The 15,261-nt window shown below is 54.6% G+C and overlaps 1 protein-coding gene across 1 annotated transcript; it reads left to right on the top strand.

Annotated features, from left to right (window-relative positions):
• Positions 1–216: 216 nt before the first annotated feature.
• Positions 217–10,920, top strand: C8A04DRAFT_31951 (UCH-domain-containing protein; the record flags this gene model as incomplete). The annotated part of the gene is made up of 9 exons (XM_062781925.1): positions 217–471; positions 544–1,398; positions 1,486–3,121; positions 3,196–3,701; positions 5,361–6,132; positions 6,205–8,632; positions 8,702–9,029; positions 9,120–9,873; positions 9,935–10,920. 9 exons carry the CDS (start codon positions 217–219, stop codon positions 10,918–10,920), a joined length of 8,520 nt encoding a protein of 2,839 aa, XP_062633905.1.
• Between the last annotated feature and the right edge of the window lie 4,341 nt (positions 10,921–15,261).

Here is a 15,261-nt window from a genome sequence, read left to right as displayed (position 1 = left end):
GGTAGCGGGGCCTTCTTCAACTTCCATTCATTGTTGCTTTCTCAAGGCTGCCCTGTCTGTCTGCTGCCAGGTCATCCACACCAAACAAACCGCCGGTGAAACACATATTTAATTTTTTTTTCTCCGAACACCCCAGAGCCGACGCCTCCTTCCCGATTTGGCTTCACACCTACAAGGACGTAACTTTTGTTGTCACCACGACTCTAATACTCCATCATGGCCCCTCCGCGCCCTGAACCGCAGTCCTCGGCGGGCCCTCCAGCTCTCGGTGAAGCTGTGGTGGTTACAGACCGCCTAGAGAAACCCTCTCTCGATGATCGGTCTTACCGAGTCATTCGCCTCCCGAACCAACTCGAGGCTCTCATAGTTCACGATGCCAAGACAGACAAGGCCAGTGCTGCTATGGATGTGAACGTGGGGAGCTTCAGTGACGAGGATGATATGCCAGGCATGGCCCACGCTGTCGAACATGTGAGTAGAAGAAGCCTGTGGTGATGTTACGGGAATCTCACAGAGCGTCTGTTGCTAACTCTCTCTGTGCAGCTTCTATTCATGGGCAACAAAAAGTATCCGGTAGAGAATGCTTACCAGCAGTACATCTCGGGTCATTCTGGGTTGACCAATGCCTACACGGCAGCCACTTCCACCAACTACCACTTTGAAGTTTCCGCTAAACCCAGTAATGGAGAGGAGCCGTCAGCCGAGAATCCATCGCCTTTGTTGGGAGCGTTGGATCGGTTCGCCCAGTTTTTTATTGAGCCACTGTTCCTAGAGAACACACTTGACCGTGAACTCCGGGCTGTGGATTCGGAAAACAAGAAGAATCTCCAAAGTGATCAGTGGCGCTTTCATCAACTCAAAAAGTCCCTATCGAATCCGAAGCACCCGTTTTGTCACTTTTCGACTGGAAACCTTGAGACCCTTAAGACGGCGCCCGAAGCGAAGGGGATCAACGTTCGTGACAAGTTTATTGAGTTTTACGAAAAGCACTACTCAGCCAACCGCATGAAGCTCTGTGTTCTTGGACGGGAATCCCTGGACGTTCTCCAGGCATGGGTCATCGAGCACTTTTCATCCGTGAAGAACAAGGACCTGCCGCTCAACAGGTGGGAAGACGAGGTCCCATTCACCAAGGATCAGCTCGGAGTTCAAATCTTTGCGAAACCCGTCATGGACACCCGGGACTTGACGCTTACGTTCCCCTTCATCGAGCAAGAGCTCCTTTACGATTCCCAACCAAGCCGATATATTAGTCATCTCATCGGACACGAAGGTCCAGGGAGCGTCATGTCGTACATCAAGTCCAAGGGCTGGGCGAACGGCTTGTATGCGGGTGCATGGCCCGTCGGCCCCGGTACGCCGGAAATTTTCGAGTGTCAGGTTACGCTGACGGAAGAGGTATGAACCACCCAAGGACCTTGATTCCTGTTAATGGTCGCCCCCCTCTCCTCTTTTCCCCGCAGTTTACTGACAGCTTCATGCCAGGGACTCAAAAACTACAAGGAAGTGGTGAAAGTCATCTTCGAGTACATTGCGCTTCTTCGCGAGACTGAACCACAAGAGTGGATTTTTGAAGAGCAAAAAGGCCTGGCCGAGGTCAACTTCAGATTCCGAGAAAAGACGCAATCCTACCGCTTTACGAGCAAACTTAGTTCCTTCATGCAGAAGCCGCTACCTCGGGAGTACCTGCTAAGCGGGTACAGCTTGTTGCGCAAGTTTGATCCTAAAGTGATCAAGGATGGCTTGGACTGCCTACGGCCTGACAACTTCCACATGACCATCGCCTCCCGTGATTTCCCGGGGACTTGGGAGAAGAAGGAGAAATGGTACGGGACGGAGTACACGAGCCAGCCCATCCCAGCGGATTTCCAAGAGGAAATCAAGAAGGCGGCGTCCAGCGGACCCGGGGATCGCACCGCCAAATTGCACCTCCCACACGTCAACGAATTTGTTCCAACCAAGCTTGAAGTCGAGAAGAAGGAGGTCAAAGAGCCGGCGCTGGCCCCCCGTATTGTTCGCAACGATTCTCACGTTCGGACTTGGTTCAAGAAAGATGATACGTTCTGGGTGCCCAAAGCCACTCTAACCATCAGCTGCAGAAGTCCGGTAGCGACCGCTTCGGCGGCTGGTCGGGTCAAGTCCCGTCTTTTCACCGACCTTATCAAGGATGCCCTTGAGGAGTATTCGTACGACGCCGAGTTGGCTGGTCTCGACTACACCGTGACCATCGACTCACGGGGCTTATACATTGAAGTATCAGGCTACAACGACAAGCTGGCGGTCCTTCTCCAACACGTCCTCATCACGACACGGGACCTCGAAATCCGAGACGACCGATTTGCTATCATCAAAGAACGCGTCACACGAGGGTACCGGAACTGGGAGCTCGCCGCTCCGTGGAACCAAATCGGGGACTACATGTCCTGGCTTACCATTGACCAGGGCTACGTGGTAGAAGAGCTCGAGGCCGAGCTGCCGCATATCACTGCCGACGACATTCGCGTGTTCCGAAAGGACATGCTAGCCCAGCTGCACATGGAAGTTCTTGTGCATGGAAACGTTTACAAGGAAGACGCACTGCGGTTGACAAGCATGGTTGAATCGACGCTGAAACCGCGTGTTCTCCCGGAGGCACAGTGGAAGATTCGCCGTGGGCTTATTCTTCCGTCTGGCTCCAACTACGTTTGGAAGAAGACGCTCAAAGACCCGGCCAACGTCAATCACTGCATCCAGTACTTCCTTCATGCCGGTGACAGGGCTGACTACAATGTGCGGGCAAAGGTGCTGCTACTTGACCAGATCGCCCATGAGCCGTGCTTCAACCAGCTTCGTACGAAGGAACAGCTCGGTTACATTGTCTACTCGGGAACGCTGGTCAGCATTACCCAGTACGGCTTCTACATTGTCATTCAAAGCGAGAAGACGGCGCCGTACCTTGAGACCCGCATCGAGGAGTTCTTAAAGACGCTAGCTACCACGCTGGAGGAGATGAGTGATGACGAGTTCGAGAGCAACAAGCGCAGTATTATCGACAAACGCCTTGAGAGGCTCAAGTACATGGAGCAAGAGAGCAACAGACATTGGTCCCACATCCATTCGGAGTTTTATGCCTTTGATAACGGTAAGTATCCTGACGCTGCTTGCTTCCCAGTCTTGTTTTACCCGAACTTGACTAACCATATTCACGTACCACAGCTCAACAAGACGCGGCACACATCAAGCCCCTAACCAAGGCGGAGATGATTGAGTTTTTCAACCAATACATCCACCCCAATTCACCGTCGAGGGCCAAGCTCGCGGTGTACCTCGAAGCTCAAGCCAAGAGTGACGTCTCGACGAAGGAGATCTCGGAGCTCATCAAGACCCTGGAGCTCGACTCGACCGCTTCGGCTAAGGCCGCCTCCGAACTACAAGCCCGGCTCAGTGCGGCGGGCCACGACGTCGACAAGGAGGTAGCTGGCCTCAAAGAGTACCTACTCCACGACCTGAAGGTGTCGGAAGCCAAGATTGAAGCGGCGTCTGAAGCGTGGAAGAAGATCCACGCTGATCATGGGCCTGGAAACGAGGTGGTCAAGGACGCCGAACCCCCCTCTTCGAATGGGACCAAGCCGGTTTTCATTGACGATGTCCGGGCTTTCAGGGCCAGCCTCCCGGCGAGCAACGGGGCCAAACCCCTGAAAGATCTCAGCGAGTATGAGGACGTGGGATTCAAGCTTTAAAGTCTCGTCCGGTCCACTAGAGCGGGAAAATGCATTGCACCCTTTGTGGTAGAACTAGCATCTTGGTTAAGAAGAGAAACGGGCTGGGCACACGAGTAAGATGGTTGAATCCATAGACAGGTGAAAGACAGAAATAGAGGCCCAGGGACCCGAATGGACGTTTCAACGTTGGGCGGACAGTGTTGGGACGGAAAGAAATATTAATCAATGGGCAGAATCCGGTGGGTTAAGGCTGGCTTCGGAGTCCCATTGGGAAGGATGGAACGGGGTTTGTTAGACAAATTTCTGCCACCCGGCATTTGTACTGATGATACAACTGGGAATTAGAAAAGAGTAAAGGTGAAGCAAATTTGTTTACTTCCGTTGCTGTGTTGGTGTAGTCTTTCTACCCAGCCCTTTCTGGTGGGAATTGTATTTATTTTGATTTATTTTGCAAGATATATTCTGTGCTCGTTTTTGGGAAAAAAGAGCTATACCGGTTTTTCTTAAACTTTCCCAAGTTGCACACAACACACGCATTGGCAGCATGTTGTTGGGTTGTTTCTCTTTAGGCAACGACCCCGTGATGGTGGACTTGTGGAGGTCAAGCTTGAAGCAGCGGGGCAAGGAACCACATGCCGAGCTCAAGAAAAAGCCCCATTCTCAAAGGCAAATTTGCGGGGCAGAACACAGTGCAAACTTACGTATAAAAGCAATAAGGCGGGGCGCCTGCGCCCGAAGTTGTCCATCTCCCGTTTCAAGGCGATTACGGCGCTGAATCATCGCTCCCTGTGTAACCCCTCTCTTAAACGACAGTCAAGAGCCGCAATCAATCAGGTGGCCTAGGAAGCTTCCATATTGAGTGCAATTGCTTGGACTGTTCCACTCCTTATTTCATATGCTCGGTTGTTTACCTGACGTGTCTGGTTCGTAAACCAGGCGTCATGCCTGTTCAGTGCGCTTTCCCTCTTGCCAAACAAAGGAAGAAATGTTCTCCACATGGAAGCCCACAAGGGAGAAAATACAGTAAGGAAACTGGTAAACCGCACGGTTTCCCGTCTTGGGGTCGTTCGCTTGCTGGAAGAATGGGAACATCAAAAAACTTGCATGGGAAACAGCACAAAAAAAATTGCAGCTTTTCCCCTCGCGCCGGTGACATCCTCGAGTAGCACGACCCCAATTTCCGAGGCTGGATGCTCACACCCTTCGAGGTTTCTTCTTTGAGATAGTCTTGAAGGGAGAAACAAAATTTTGATTGCTTTACCGTCAGTCGGGGCGGAAAAGCTCTCGTGCAAGTCGACGCCTCTCCTCGCCGCCCATTTCTGACTGCGGATTCGCCTGTTGGGCCTGGGGGTCGCCGACCGCACTGTTGCCCCCCCCCGGAACCTGACTGTCACCTGCCGCTGCCGTCACTGCTGTCAGCCAGCCCACCAACGCCTGCGACTGCGCCTGTGTCCATCCGCCTTCCCACACGCACACAGACCACCGCCAGCAGCAACAACAGTAGAAGCAGCAGCAGTTGGCCACTTCTTTCTCTGGCCTCCCTTTTCCCACATTCTTTCCCTCCCACGTCTTCGTCCTTTTTATGCCGCATTAGCCTTACCTAGGGCCGTGCGTGCACTTAGCCACCCACCCAACTTTCGCCCGCAACATTCCCTCGAGCTGCGCCGGCAGCTCGCCTTCACCACGTCTTCCCAAAAGAAACGGAGGATTACCCGCCAGTCGACGAGGGAACATAACAACAACAACAACTACGGTAGCAACAGGTCCGAGGACTCGGTGCTGCTCTCGACCGAAGACGACGCCGACCCTTCCTTCTCCTTCTCCGCCCCTTCGCCTTCCTCCCTAGGTACGCCCACCTTTCTTCGTGCCGACTCGCTTCCGCCCTCGGGGGTTCCGCCCCGCCTACAGAGCCAGGCCGCCTCGTTCGCCGACTCGCCGTCTTCGGCCGCCAGCTCCCCTCGTGCGGCCTCGACCGACTTATCGATCGATCTAGACGGGAATCCCGACTTCCTCGACGTTGCCCGCTCGACTCCGCAGCAACAGAATCAGCAACACCAGCACCAGTACCAGCATAGGTTGCCAGATCCTGTGTTCATCAGGGACCCGTCGCCGGTGCACCAGTCCGTCCGCCGCGCACTCATGGGGGGCGCCACCGATACCCCCCAGCGTTCATCTTCCCCGCTAAAACGCCGGGCGTCCAGCATGGAGCCGGAGCATGATCCCGTGGATGCTGCGGACGTGAGGGAGGATGTGGATATGATTACGGTTCCGGATTCGCAGAGGGCAGAGGCTGCAGAGGGACCAAGAGAGGAGGCGGAGGATCAGGGAGATCAACCAGTGCAGGAAACACAGGAAAAGAAGGAAGAAATGGATACGGAAAGCCCTGAGGAACCCACAGACAACGTCAAGGCCGCGCTGCCTTTGCGGACGGGTAAGAGGCACTACAGCCGTGGATCGTACTTGCAGGAGTTTATCTTCGCTTAATGCTAACGAACAACGACAGATATTCCCCCACTCGACCAACAAATCAAGACGATCGAGACACTCGTCCAAGCTTTTGCAGAGACGCCTCTCAAAGAGCGTGATGAGGCCTACCTTGTGTCCCGCGAATGGCTCGGCAAGGCCCAAACTTTTGGTTCGGATGCGAAGCACGCCAGTAAGGAGTCTCCGCAAGGCTCGCCCGGCCCCGTTGATAATTCAGACATCATCCAAGCGATCTTCACGGATTCCACCGGCCAGCTCTGTGTCAAGTTAAAACCGGGCATGGGCAGTGAGAACTTCGAGCTGTTCCCCAAGGATGCGTGGGATCTACTCCTGTCGTGGTACGGCCTCGCCCAGGGGCAGTCACCCATCGTACGGATCGCTCACAACACAGCCCCGGATTCCGTTAGTCTTCCGACCATTCAGTTCGAGTTCCACCCCCCAGTCTTCACGATCCACCGGTTGTGGTCCGCAAACAGCCCCATCCCCATCGAGCAGGAAATCAAGCTCAAGAAACCCGCGCCACCCATCGTAGTGCAGAGTACCTCGTTCGGCTACCACAATTTCCTGAAGGAAACCAAAAGGCTCGCCGGCGTGTCCACGGAGAAGAAGGTGCGCGTATGGAGGCTGCTCCAGACCATTCCGGCTACGGAGCCGACCACTGAACTGTCCGGGATTAGCACCCCGCCGGACTCCCCCGGGCGCGAGGCCGAAATTCTGGCTCGCCCGCCCACGGCCCCGGGGGCTTGGCCAGAGATGCTTGTCGACGTGGAGACCTTCTTGAAGTTGGAGAAGGATGTGGACCGCGGGCTTGTGGAAGCGGACGACACCACCACCAACCCCAATTACAACGGGAAGAAGAGCCTGGCGCTCGTCGGGCTTGCTGTTGATCAGACACTCATCCTGGATGAGCAGATCGACCGCGATGCGTACGTCTCAACATACCGTGGCAGCGCGATTAAGGACAAGGCGCTGGCGACCCGCGGCAGCCCGAATAGCCTTGGCGCACAACGAGGGACTGCCAGCGGCCGGAACAGCCCGGCGCCGCAAGGGATGTTGACTAGAGGCCGGGCTCAGCAAAAGCCGGGGCGCACGATGGGTTGTGTTGGTCTGCAAAATCTTGGCAACACTTGCTACATGAACTCGGCGCTACAATGTGTGAGGAGTGTGGAAGAGTTGACCAAGTACTTTCTCACGCATGAAGCCCGCAAGGAGATTAACCCGGATAACCCGCTATCCCACAACGGCGAGGTTGCCGGCGCATATGGCCGCCTTTTGGAGGAGATCTATAAGGATCCCGCGCCTGGCTCAATCTCACCGCGCCATTTCAAGAGCATCATCGGACGCTACGCGCCGGCGTTTTCTGGGTACGGGCAACAAGACTCTCAGGAGTTCCTTGGCTTCCTTCTCGATGGGTTGCAGGAGGACCTAAACCGCATCAAGAAGAAACCGTACATTGAGAAGCCTGACTCGACGGACGAGATGATCAACAATCCTGCCGCAGTCCGCGAGATGGCCGCCAAGGTCTGGGACATTACCAAGAAGCGAGACGACTCGGTCATTGCGGACCTCTTCACCGGCATGTACAAGTCGACGCTAGTGTGCCCACAGTGCGACAAAGTCAGCATCACGTTCGACCCCTTCAACAACCTCACATTACCGCTCCCAGTAGCTAATGTCTGGTCTCATGCCGTTCGATTCTACCCCCTGAATGATACGCCAGTCGAGTTGACCGTCGATGTTGACAAGAACAGCAGCATCAAGGCTATGAAGCAGTACGTTTCTGTCCGTGTCGGAGTCCCCGTCGAGCGCCTGTTTGGGGCTGAAGAATTTCACTCCAAATTCTTCAAAATCTACGAAGATGGTGGCGCGGTGTCGGATGAGATCCAAAGCAGCGATATTGCTGCGGTGCACGAGCTTGAGGCCGTCCCGACGAATACTCAGAGCCCTAAAAAGCTTCAGGCGAAGAAGGAACAACTGCCAAAGTCGCCGTTTGGCGATGACGATGATGATGCACCTGCTGCCGAGGATCCTCGGCTAGAGCGTTTACTTGTCCCCGTGTTACATCGCATCAACCCTTCGGAGCCCTCGGTTAAGCGCCGGTATGGGCGGAAGAACAACGAGAACACTCCGCCGCCTCATTACATTGTCCTGACGCCTGATGAGGCCCGCGATTTGGAGACTATCCGCCGGAAGATCTTGGAGAAGGTGGCTACGCTGACCACTTGGTCGGAACTCACGTCTCCATCCGACGAAACGGATACCGCCGAGGTTACGGACTCGGAAATGGTTAACACGATCTCCTCCGATGGCGACTCGTCGGGGGAGTCTAAGGTCGTGGCTAAGTCGGTAGAAGGCGAGGACGATATGGTCGATGTTACCATGCGGGATGCCTCTTCGGCTGGGAAGACCGGGCAGACCACTGGGGCTGCTGCTGCGTCTGCTGAAAAGTGAGCTCTTTTTTTCTTGGTTCAAGACACAACTCGAAGGGGTGATGTACTAACTTACATGTTACACAGACCTTCCCAGGTGCTGAAGCAGTTCAACCGCAAGCGACCCAAATGGGTCAATCCTTTGGAATTCTTGGAACCAGAGCTGCAGAATCTCTTTGACTTGAGCTACTTTGTAGAGCCGGGCTCGGTTATCCCCACGGGTTGGAACACGGTTCAAGACGAGAACATTCTACCTCGTTTAAGCTCCAGGCAACCCAAGCCGGCTGTGTCGGATGTTGACATGAAGAGCCCCGAGCCGTTGGATGGTTCAGATGAGAGTGGCAGCGAGGTTGCTGCAGTCACCCGCATGGCCGATGAGTCCAGCGAGGATGACAGTGACTTCCCCAAGACCAAGGTTTGTTGATTTTTTTTCTAGTTCCCTTTTTTACACATTTCCCTTCTTCCAAAGTACATCTTAGTAACCGTGTACGTACCCTATCTTTAGCATCTCCAAGCAAGGGCCATGAAACACGGAAACGGCCGTGGCGGAAAGAAATGGAACCAAAAGACTTACAGTAAAAAGGGGAAGAGGAACTTCGAGAAGCAACAACAGCAACAGCGTGGCCCCGCCCGCTTCCATACCGCAGCGGCGGCCCCGTCGTCGCCTGTTGGGTCTGACGAAGAATCCTTACTTCCCAACGGTGCTTTGATCGGTCTGCACGAGGGCATCGTGGTTGAATGGGGCGAAAGCGCCTTCGATCACGTCTTTGGCGGATCGTCACCGAATGGCATGCAAGGTAGTAAGACATATTCCCGCCTCCAGACCCTTGAGGATCCCGCGCTCCAAGCGAAGCAGAAAGCGAGACAGCAGCGGAGAAAGAATGGCATCGCCCTCGACGACTGCCTGGATGAGTTTGAGAAGGAAGAGATCCTGTCTGAACAAGATACGTGGTACTGCCCTCGCTGCAAGGAGCACCGCCGCGCCAGCAAGAAGTTTGATCTCTGGAAGACGCCGGATATCCTCGTGGTCCATCTCAAGCGTTTTAGTTCAAGCGGTTGGCGACGGGACAAGCTGGACATACTCGTCGACTTCCCCGTCGAGAATCTCGACCTAACTAAGCGTGTGATTGACAAGGAAGACGGGAAGGAGGAGATCTATGACTTGATCGCTGTCGATGACCATTGGGGTGGCCTGGGCGGAGGACACTACACTGCTTTTGCGAAGAACTTTGTCGATGGGGAGTGGTACGAGTACAATGGTGAGTTGTTGCAAGACAGGCTGGATTGTTTTTTTTACGGTTTACTGACTCCCCCGTTCAGACGCCTCGGTTACAAAGCAGAAGGACACAGCTAGGATGGTGACATCTGCTGCGTACCTCCTGTTCTACCGCCGCCGCTCGTCAATTCCCCTGGGCGGCCCCAAGTTCCAGGAAATTTTTGACCGCTTCAACCAGCCTCCTCTCGACGAGGACATGTCCGACTCGGGGGAAGGCCAGCGTCTCGGCCAAGGCTCCTCCCTTCGTGGATCGCCGAGCGCTTTGACCGGAGCAGGTCCAGCTCTCCTTCCGGGAAGTCGTGGCTGGGATAATGACCGACGCGTTGGCGGAAGCCACGACGATGATGCCGACATGCTCACGTCGTGGAGCAACCAAGACACGCTCCACAATAGCATCGAGGGCGACGGCGATGACGAGGCCATTGGTCTCTCGGATTATGACACAGCCGGTATGGCCGGCATGACTTCAGTCATTAGTCAGGCGAACTGGAGCTTCGACAACCTCCACACCGAAGTCAGCAAGCCCGGCTCCGAGATCGGTGACGACGACGGCATCGCCAGTGACATTGCCCAGAACGATGGCTCTTCGGTGAACAGCGGCATCAATGACGTGTTCGACAACGATGACGACGGTACGGCGGGGATGGACCACCTCCTCGACCGTGAGCCCGGGTCCGGCTATGTCGAGCCGGCAGAACCAACCGGAGGGTTTATTGACGATTATAACATTCCACCCCCGCCTATGCCGATGGACGACGGTGTTGATTTTATGAGCAAGCTTGCCGCGCATTCATGGGTCCAGCAGCAGATCCATACTGTGCCGCCTATTGGTGGCGCGGTGGAAGATGATGTGGCAAGTGATAAGGTGGCAGAGATTCATGTCAGTGACGCGGGTGCCGAGGCGGATGGAGAGGTGGACAAAAAAAAACCTGAAGAAGAGAAGCAGGATCAGGCTGTGGAGGCAGTAGATGGCGTGAAGGCGAAAGGCAAGGGCAAGACCGCTGTCGAGAAGGATACGGTCTTGGGTTAAACGGAACGACTGTGGTACCCACCTTATTCATGTATAGAAGCGACGAGAAACGGTCATGTATCTGGGGAGGCGAGGTATAGGAGTTTGACATGGGGCTCTACCGAATTCTAGGTCTAGAGACGGTGGTCAAGAGTTGGTGAATTGCATGGCATGGCATCGTGGGACAGTGGTGACCGGTAGTAAAAGAAGAAAACCTCGGGGCTTCATGCTTTGTTTATATGGCGTTTAGGTTATTATCATTGCCGTGTCTACTTTCCTTGAGGTCCCCCCTTTTCTCTCTTTTATTATGTGTGTGGGGTGGTTCTTGCTTGGTGTCATACTATCATACATACATTTCAAGCATTACGTCGTTTTCAACCCCCTCCCCCCCCATCATATCCCACGCTCTTTTCCCCCGAGGGGGACGTGGTGTGCGGGACGGGTATTTCCGCGGGTAGAGGGGGGCTTTGGGTTGGCGTATAAAAGCGATGCATTTTCTTATAGACCTTTTGAGAAATACATTTAATATTCTACATTGGTTCATTTTCTCTTCTGTATTGTACCAATTAGGTCAGTGATGGACGGAAATCATATCCATCGCTATTAAATCATTTGCGTACCAACTACAACCGACAGTTCGCAAATGGTTGTATGATTCACCTTAGTTTTAAGTTTCTATGAGGCTACCTGTTTTGCAACAATGAATAAAAAGTGATAAGAAAGTGGGGGGTCAATTCTGGCCCCTTATTATGGAAACGCTACATATACACGACAAGTAGTTTCTTAGACCAGGGTAGAATGTTCCCGCCGTGAAAGATTTTCTTTCTCAGCCGGTTGTCTGGCATTTTTTATTTTTGTGTTTTCAAACAGATCTCCAAGCTTATCCACACAAACTTCAAACAGATCAAAACACACAGACACCTACCTCTATACACATCCCGCTGTCTACTATATTTATAGCTTAGCGAAGCATAAAACGCATGGCGGATCGACAAACCCTCGGAAACACCGGTCTCCGGAGAGTTGTGTACACGTCTTGTGTTATGTGAGTGGCAGTGTCATGATCGACCCGTCTTGACACTACACTACACTACTCCAACGACGAGCGAGGCCTGTCACATCTAAAATTGCTCCCGTCTTGCTAGAGCCGGATCACCAAGGCTGAAACAAGTTTGGGGAAAGATAAGGGGGTATTTATAGATCTGGAGATCGTTTTGTGTGGTTTTGTATGTACCATACTGTGGAGGTGTATGTCTGTTTTTACGGGTTACCGGATCTCTTATCAGTGCAGAGGCGAGGCGAGAAAGCTTGAAGGCAGAAAAACTGTGGCAAGCTCGGCTCTTGGACTGAAAAACTGGGGACCGAATTCTGTGGGGGAGGATATGGTGTGGTTGGCCGCTAGCTAATGCCGAGGACGCACATATGCAGTCCCGAAACAGACTGATAGACACACAGTTAAGTGTTTTGCCATAAAGAGCCGCTGACGGGCAGGAGAGACAAGCACTGCTGGGGGGTTCAGATCCGGCACGTTAAAGACACCCGAGACACAACAGGATCGAGATCTGACCGTCTGCCGCCCATCCCATCCCATTCCATCCCATCCGATACGGAATACGAGGCAGGTGGACGGCGCGAAGTGTAGGTTGACGGCGAGGACCGCTAGGACCGGGAGCTGTGCCTGACTCTTAAAGTTAGTCGGGGGCGAGTTCAGACTGATCAAGCAGAACTAGTGTACATAGTAAGAGCGAGGATAAGCCTCGGGGGCGAGCTGGTGGCTAGAACTCAATGAAAGCGCGCCCATCCATCTGCTGGGCCGCGGCACAACATGTTGACTTCCTGTTGTGTCTCCCCCCTTTGGTGGTGTGGTGGTCTGCTTTAAGACAACCCACCATCATGATAGGCCCGAGATCATTTAGGCCAGTTTTGAGCCGCGTGCATTGGGAGAAGCTTGGGGGGCCTTGTTCTGCTTCTAGCAATCGTACATGTACATCAACAGGGAACGGTGCACGACTCGGTAGTGACACCACACCACCGGGCAAACGTCATTGGCGAGGGGCGGGAAGGGCGCAGGACGCTGCTCTTGCAGGAGGAAGCGGCACGGCTAAAATGCACAGAAGTCCCAGCAGTCAGTCAGTCCAGCAAAGGCCTTTCCTAGCTGCGATCGAGCTTGAGTGAAGTGCGACAGGCTCGGGTTCGGGGCTTGACCGAAATAGCTATCGAAACATGCCGCAGCCGGCGCTTCGCCGGCGCGTATTGCATGCATTCCGAACAGTGCGCCGGAGATTCTGGTGAGAGGATGCTGATATGCCCCTTTCTCCGACTCTTTGGCACTCCGGATTTTGACACCGGAGCGGCCGCCGCTGGGATAGGAAGCCACAGGGCTGGGTTGCCGCGGGCCAGGCGGGTTCGCGGCCGCCTGGGACAACTGACGCCGGGGTTCGCTCTTAGAGTGAGCGGCTCGGCGAGAGTTGATGGACGACTCCGCGAGCTTGCGCCATTTGTGGGGGTCTTGGCGTGAGTTTTGAACCTCCATTGTTCGCTTGTTTTGCTTGGCTAGCTTGGCGACCTAACCACCCCAACCTTCCAACATAGGAGCTCAACTGGCTCTTGGTCGATGCGTTTGGACTGCTTTCAGAAGACTGACAGACTCATGGCCTCTTCCCTTCCTACCATGGGATTTTGTTGCAAGTGGTTGGCGGTTCTGGGCTTACTTGATCGCCCACAGGGGTTGAGAGCGTTTCGACGAAAATTCCACGAGTCTTGTTGATTTCTAGTGTGGTGGACACTGACTAGTTATGAGTCTGTGCGGCCAAGCCCCCGGCTGGTCGGCTTGGTTGGTGCTGCCATCGATCTTCGTTTGGCGCTTTCGACTCCTCGTGTACCGGGCGCACAGGCGCGGTTCGTGGCGGTGGTTCTAGCCTGCGGGCTGCCGGCGTAGTGTAGAAAGCGTTGGGCGACGATGACGATCAGTCTGCCGTTCGATATCATGGGCGGGTTTGATCGTTTGGGCGTTTATGCCGGGCGTTGCAACGAACAGCGACTTGGACCTTTGCCTCTGGGTCCGTGCCATCGCCAATTCAAGAAACCTGGAGTTGTCGATGGATTGGTGACTGCAAATCTCCCAACCCGCAAGGTTTATCTCGTAATGTTGTTGGAAGGATTCCAAACTGCGCGCCCGGCGACAGCCGACTCGAATTCGAACCCGACAACCCTCGAGGGGGCTTATTCTCGACGATGCTGGGCTGGCCTGGGCGAGAAGCTACCCAAACATGCAGTGTGCCGCACGTAGGACACAGTATGGATGTGCGATCCATCTGTGCCATTGTGCCATCTCATGTTGGGGTTGGAGAGAAGCATCAAACCCCTGCTCAAAGGCGACGAAACGGGCTACAATTTCGTCCGAGGCGCCTGCTCGTTGAGTAAGACCGGCTCCATTCACCCTTTTTCCTTCTCTTTCTGTCTTTGAGGTTGAAGTCCTGAATCGTCGATGGGTTTTTCTATTTTCTCTGTCCTGCTCACCGTCCTCTCTTTCCTATTATTATCTTTCTCACTTTTGTGCATTCCGCTGTCCTTCCGTTTTCATTGTTGTGCGCTTGGCTTCCTGTCGTACCTACCAGTACGTGTACGCTCGGAGAGGCTCCTCAAGCACAAAGGAAGTGGAAGGGACCCCCCGGCTCAGCGTGGTTGCAGTGTTGTGGCAGGCCATTGTTGCGACGACAGCGAGGTGCAGCGTCGTCGTGCGGACGGCTGATTGGTTGGTCGCCGGGAGCCCTTGACCGTCGGCATCCGAAACTGTGTGGGCGCCCTTCTTTTCCCTGAGCTTCCCTCTCCGTCCGCCCAAATCCGCCCAAATCCCTTTTTGCGCAGCGGGGGCGGGCTGGGGGGAGCACGGGCAGTGGACAGCTTGTTTTGGTGTGCAGTAGCGTGTTCGACAGGTTTTCGAGAAGACGGCCAGAAGAACAGGGGGGCTTCCTCGGGCCAGTCAGAACCCGCCCCAGCTCTTGCTGAGATTGAACCTTTTCCCGCCTGCGCATCCGTCCCCACCTCGATTCGAAGCTCTGACTGGCTCCCGCCACCGGGAAGGAGGGGAACGCACCCACACCTTCCGCGCTTCCCCCGAAGAATGCCCCTTCCATGTTCCCTTCCATTTTCTCAGGTTCCACCCACCCCATTTTGTCCAACCAGGCCTGTCGCGCCTGCCCTGCCCACCGATTGCCGCCTAGCTTGCTTTCCCAGTCAGTGTGCGTGGTGCGCCGGAAGTGCGCGCGATGGAATGTGCGTGTGTGTCGGTGGTGTGTGTCTGGCTCTGTGTTGTGCCTGTCTGCTAGCCAATCTTGCCCGTCAATGTCTGCGCGCTGGCCG

Source organism: Dichotomopilus funicola, assembly GCF_033296635.1.
Source record: "Dichotomopilus funicola strain CBS 141.50 unplaced genomic scaffold C8A04scaffold_76, whole genome shotgun sequence".
Lineage (NCBI taxonomy): Eukaryota > Fungi > Ascomycota > Sordariomycetes > Sordariales > Chaetomiaceae > Dichotomopilus > Dichotomopilus funicola.
Note: the sequence above shows the minus strand (reverse complement) of the source record. Positions and strands in the feature narration are given on the sequence as shown.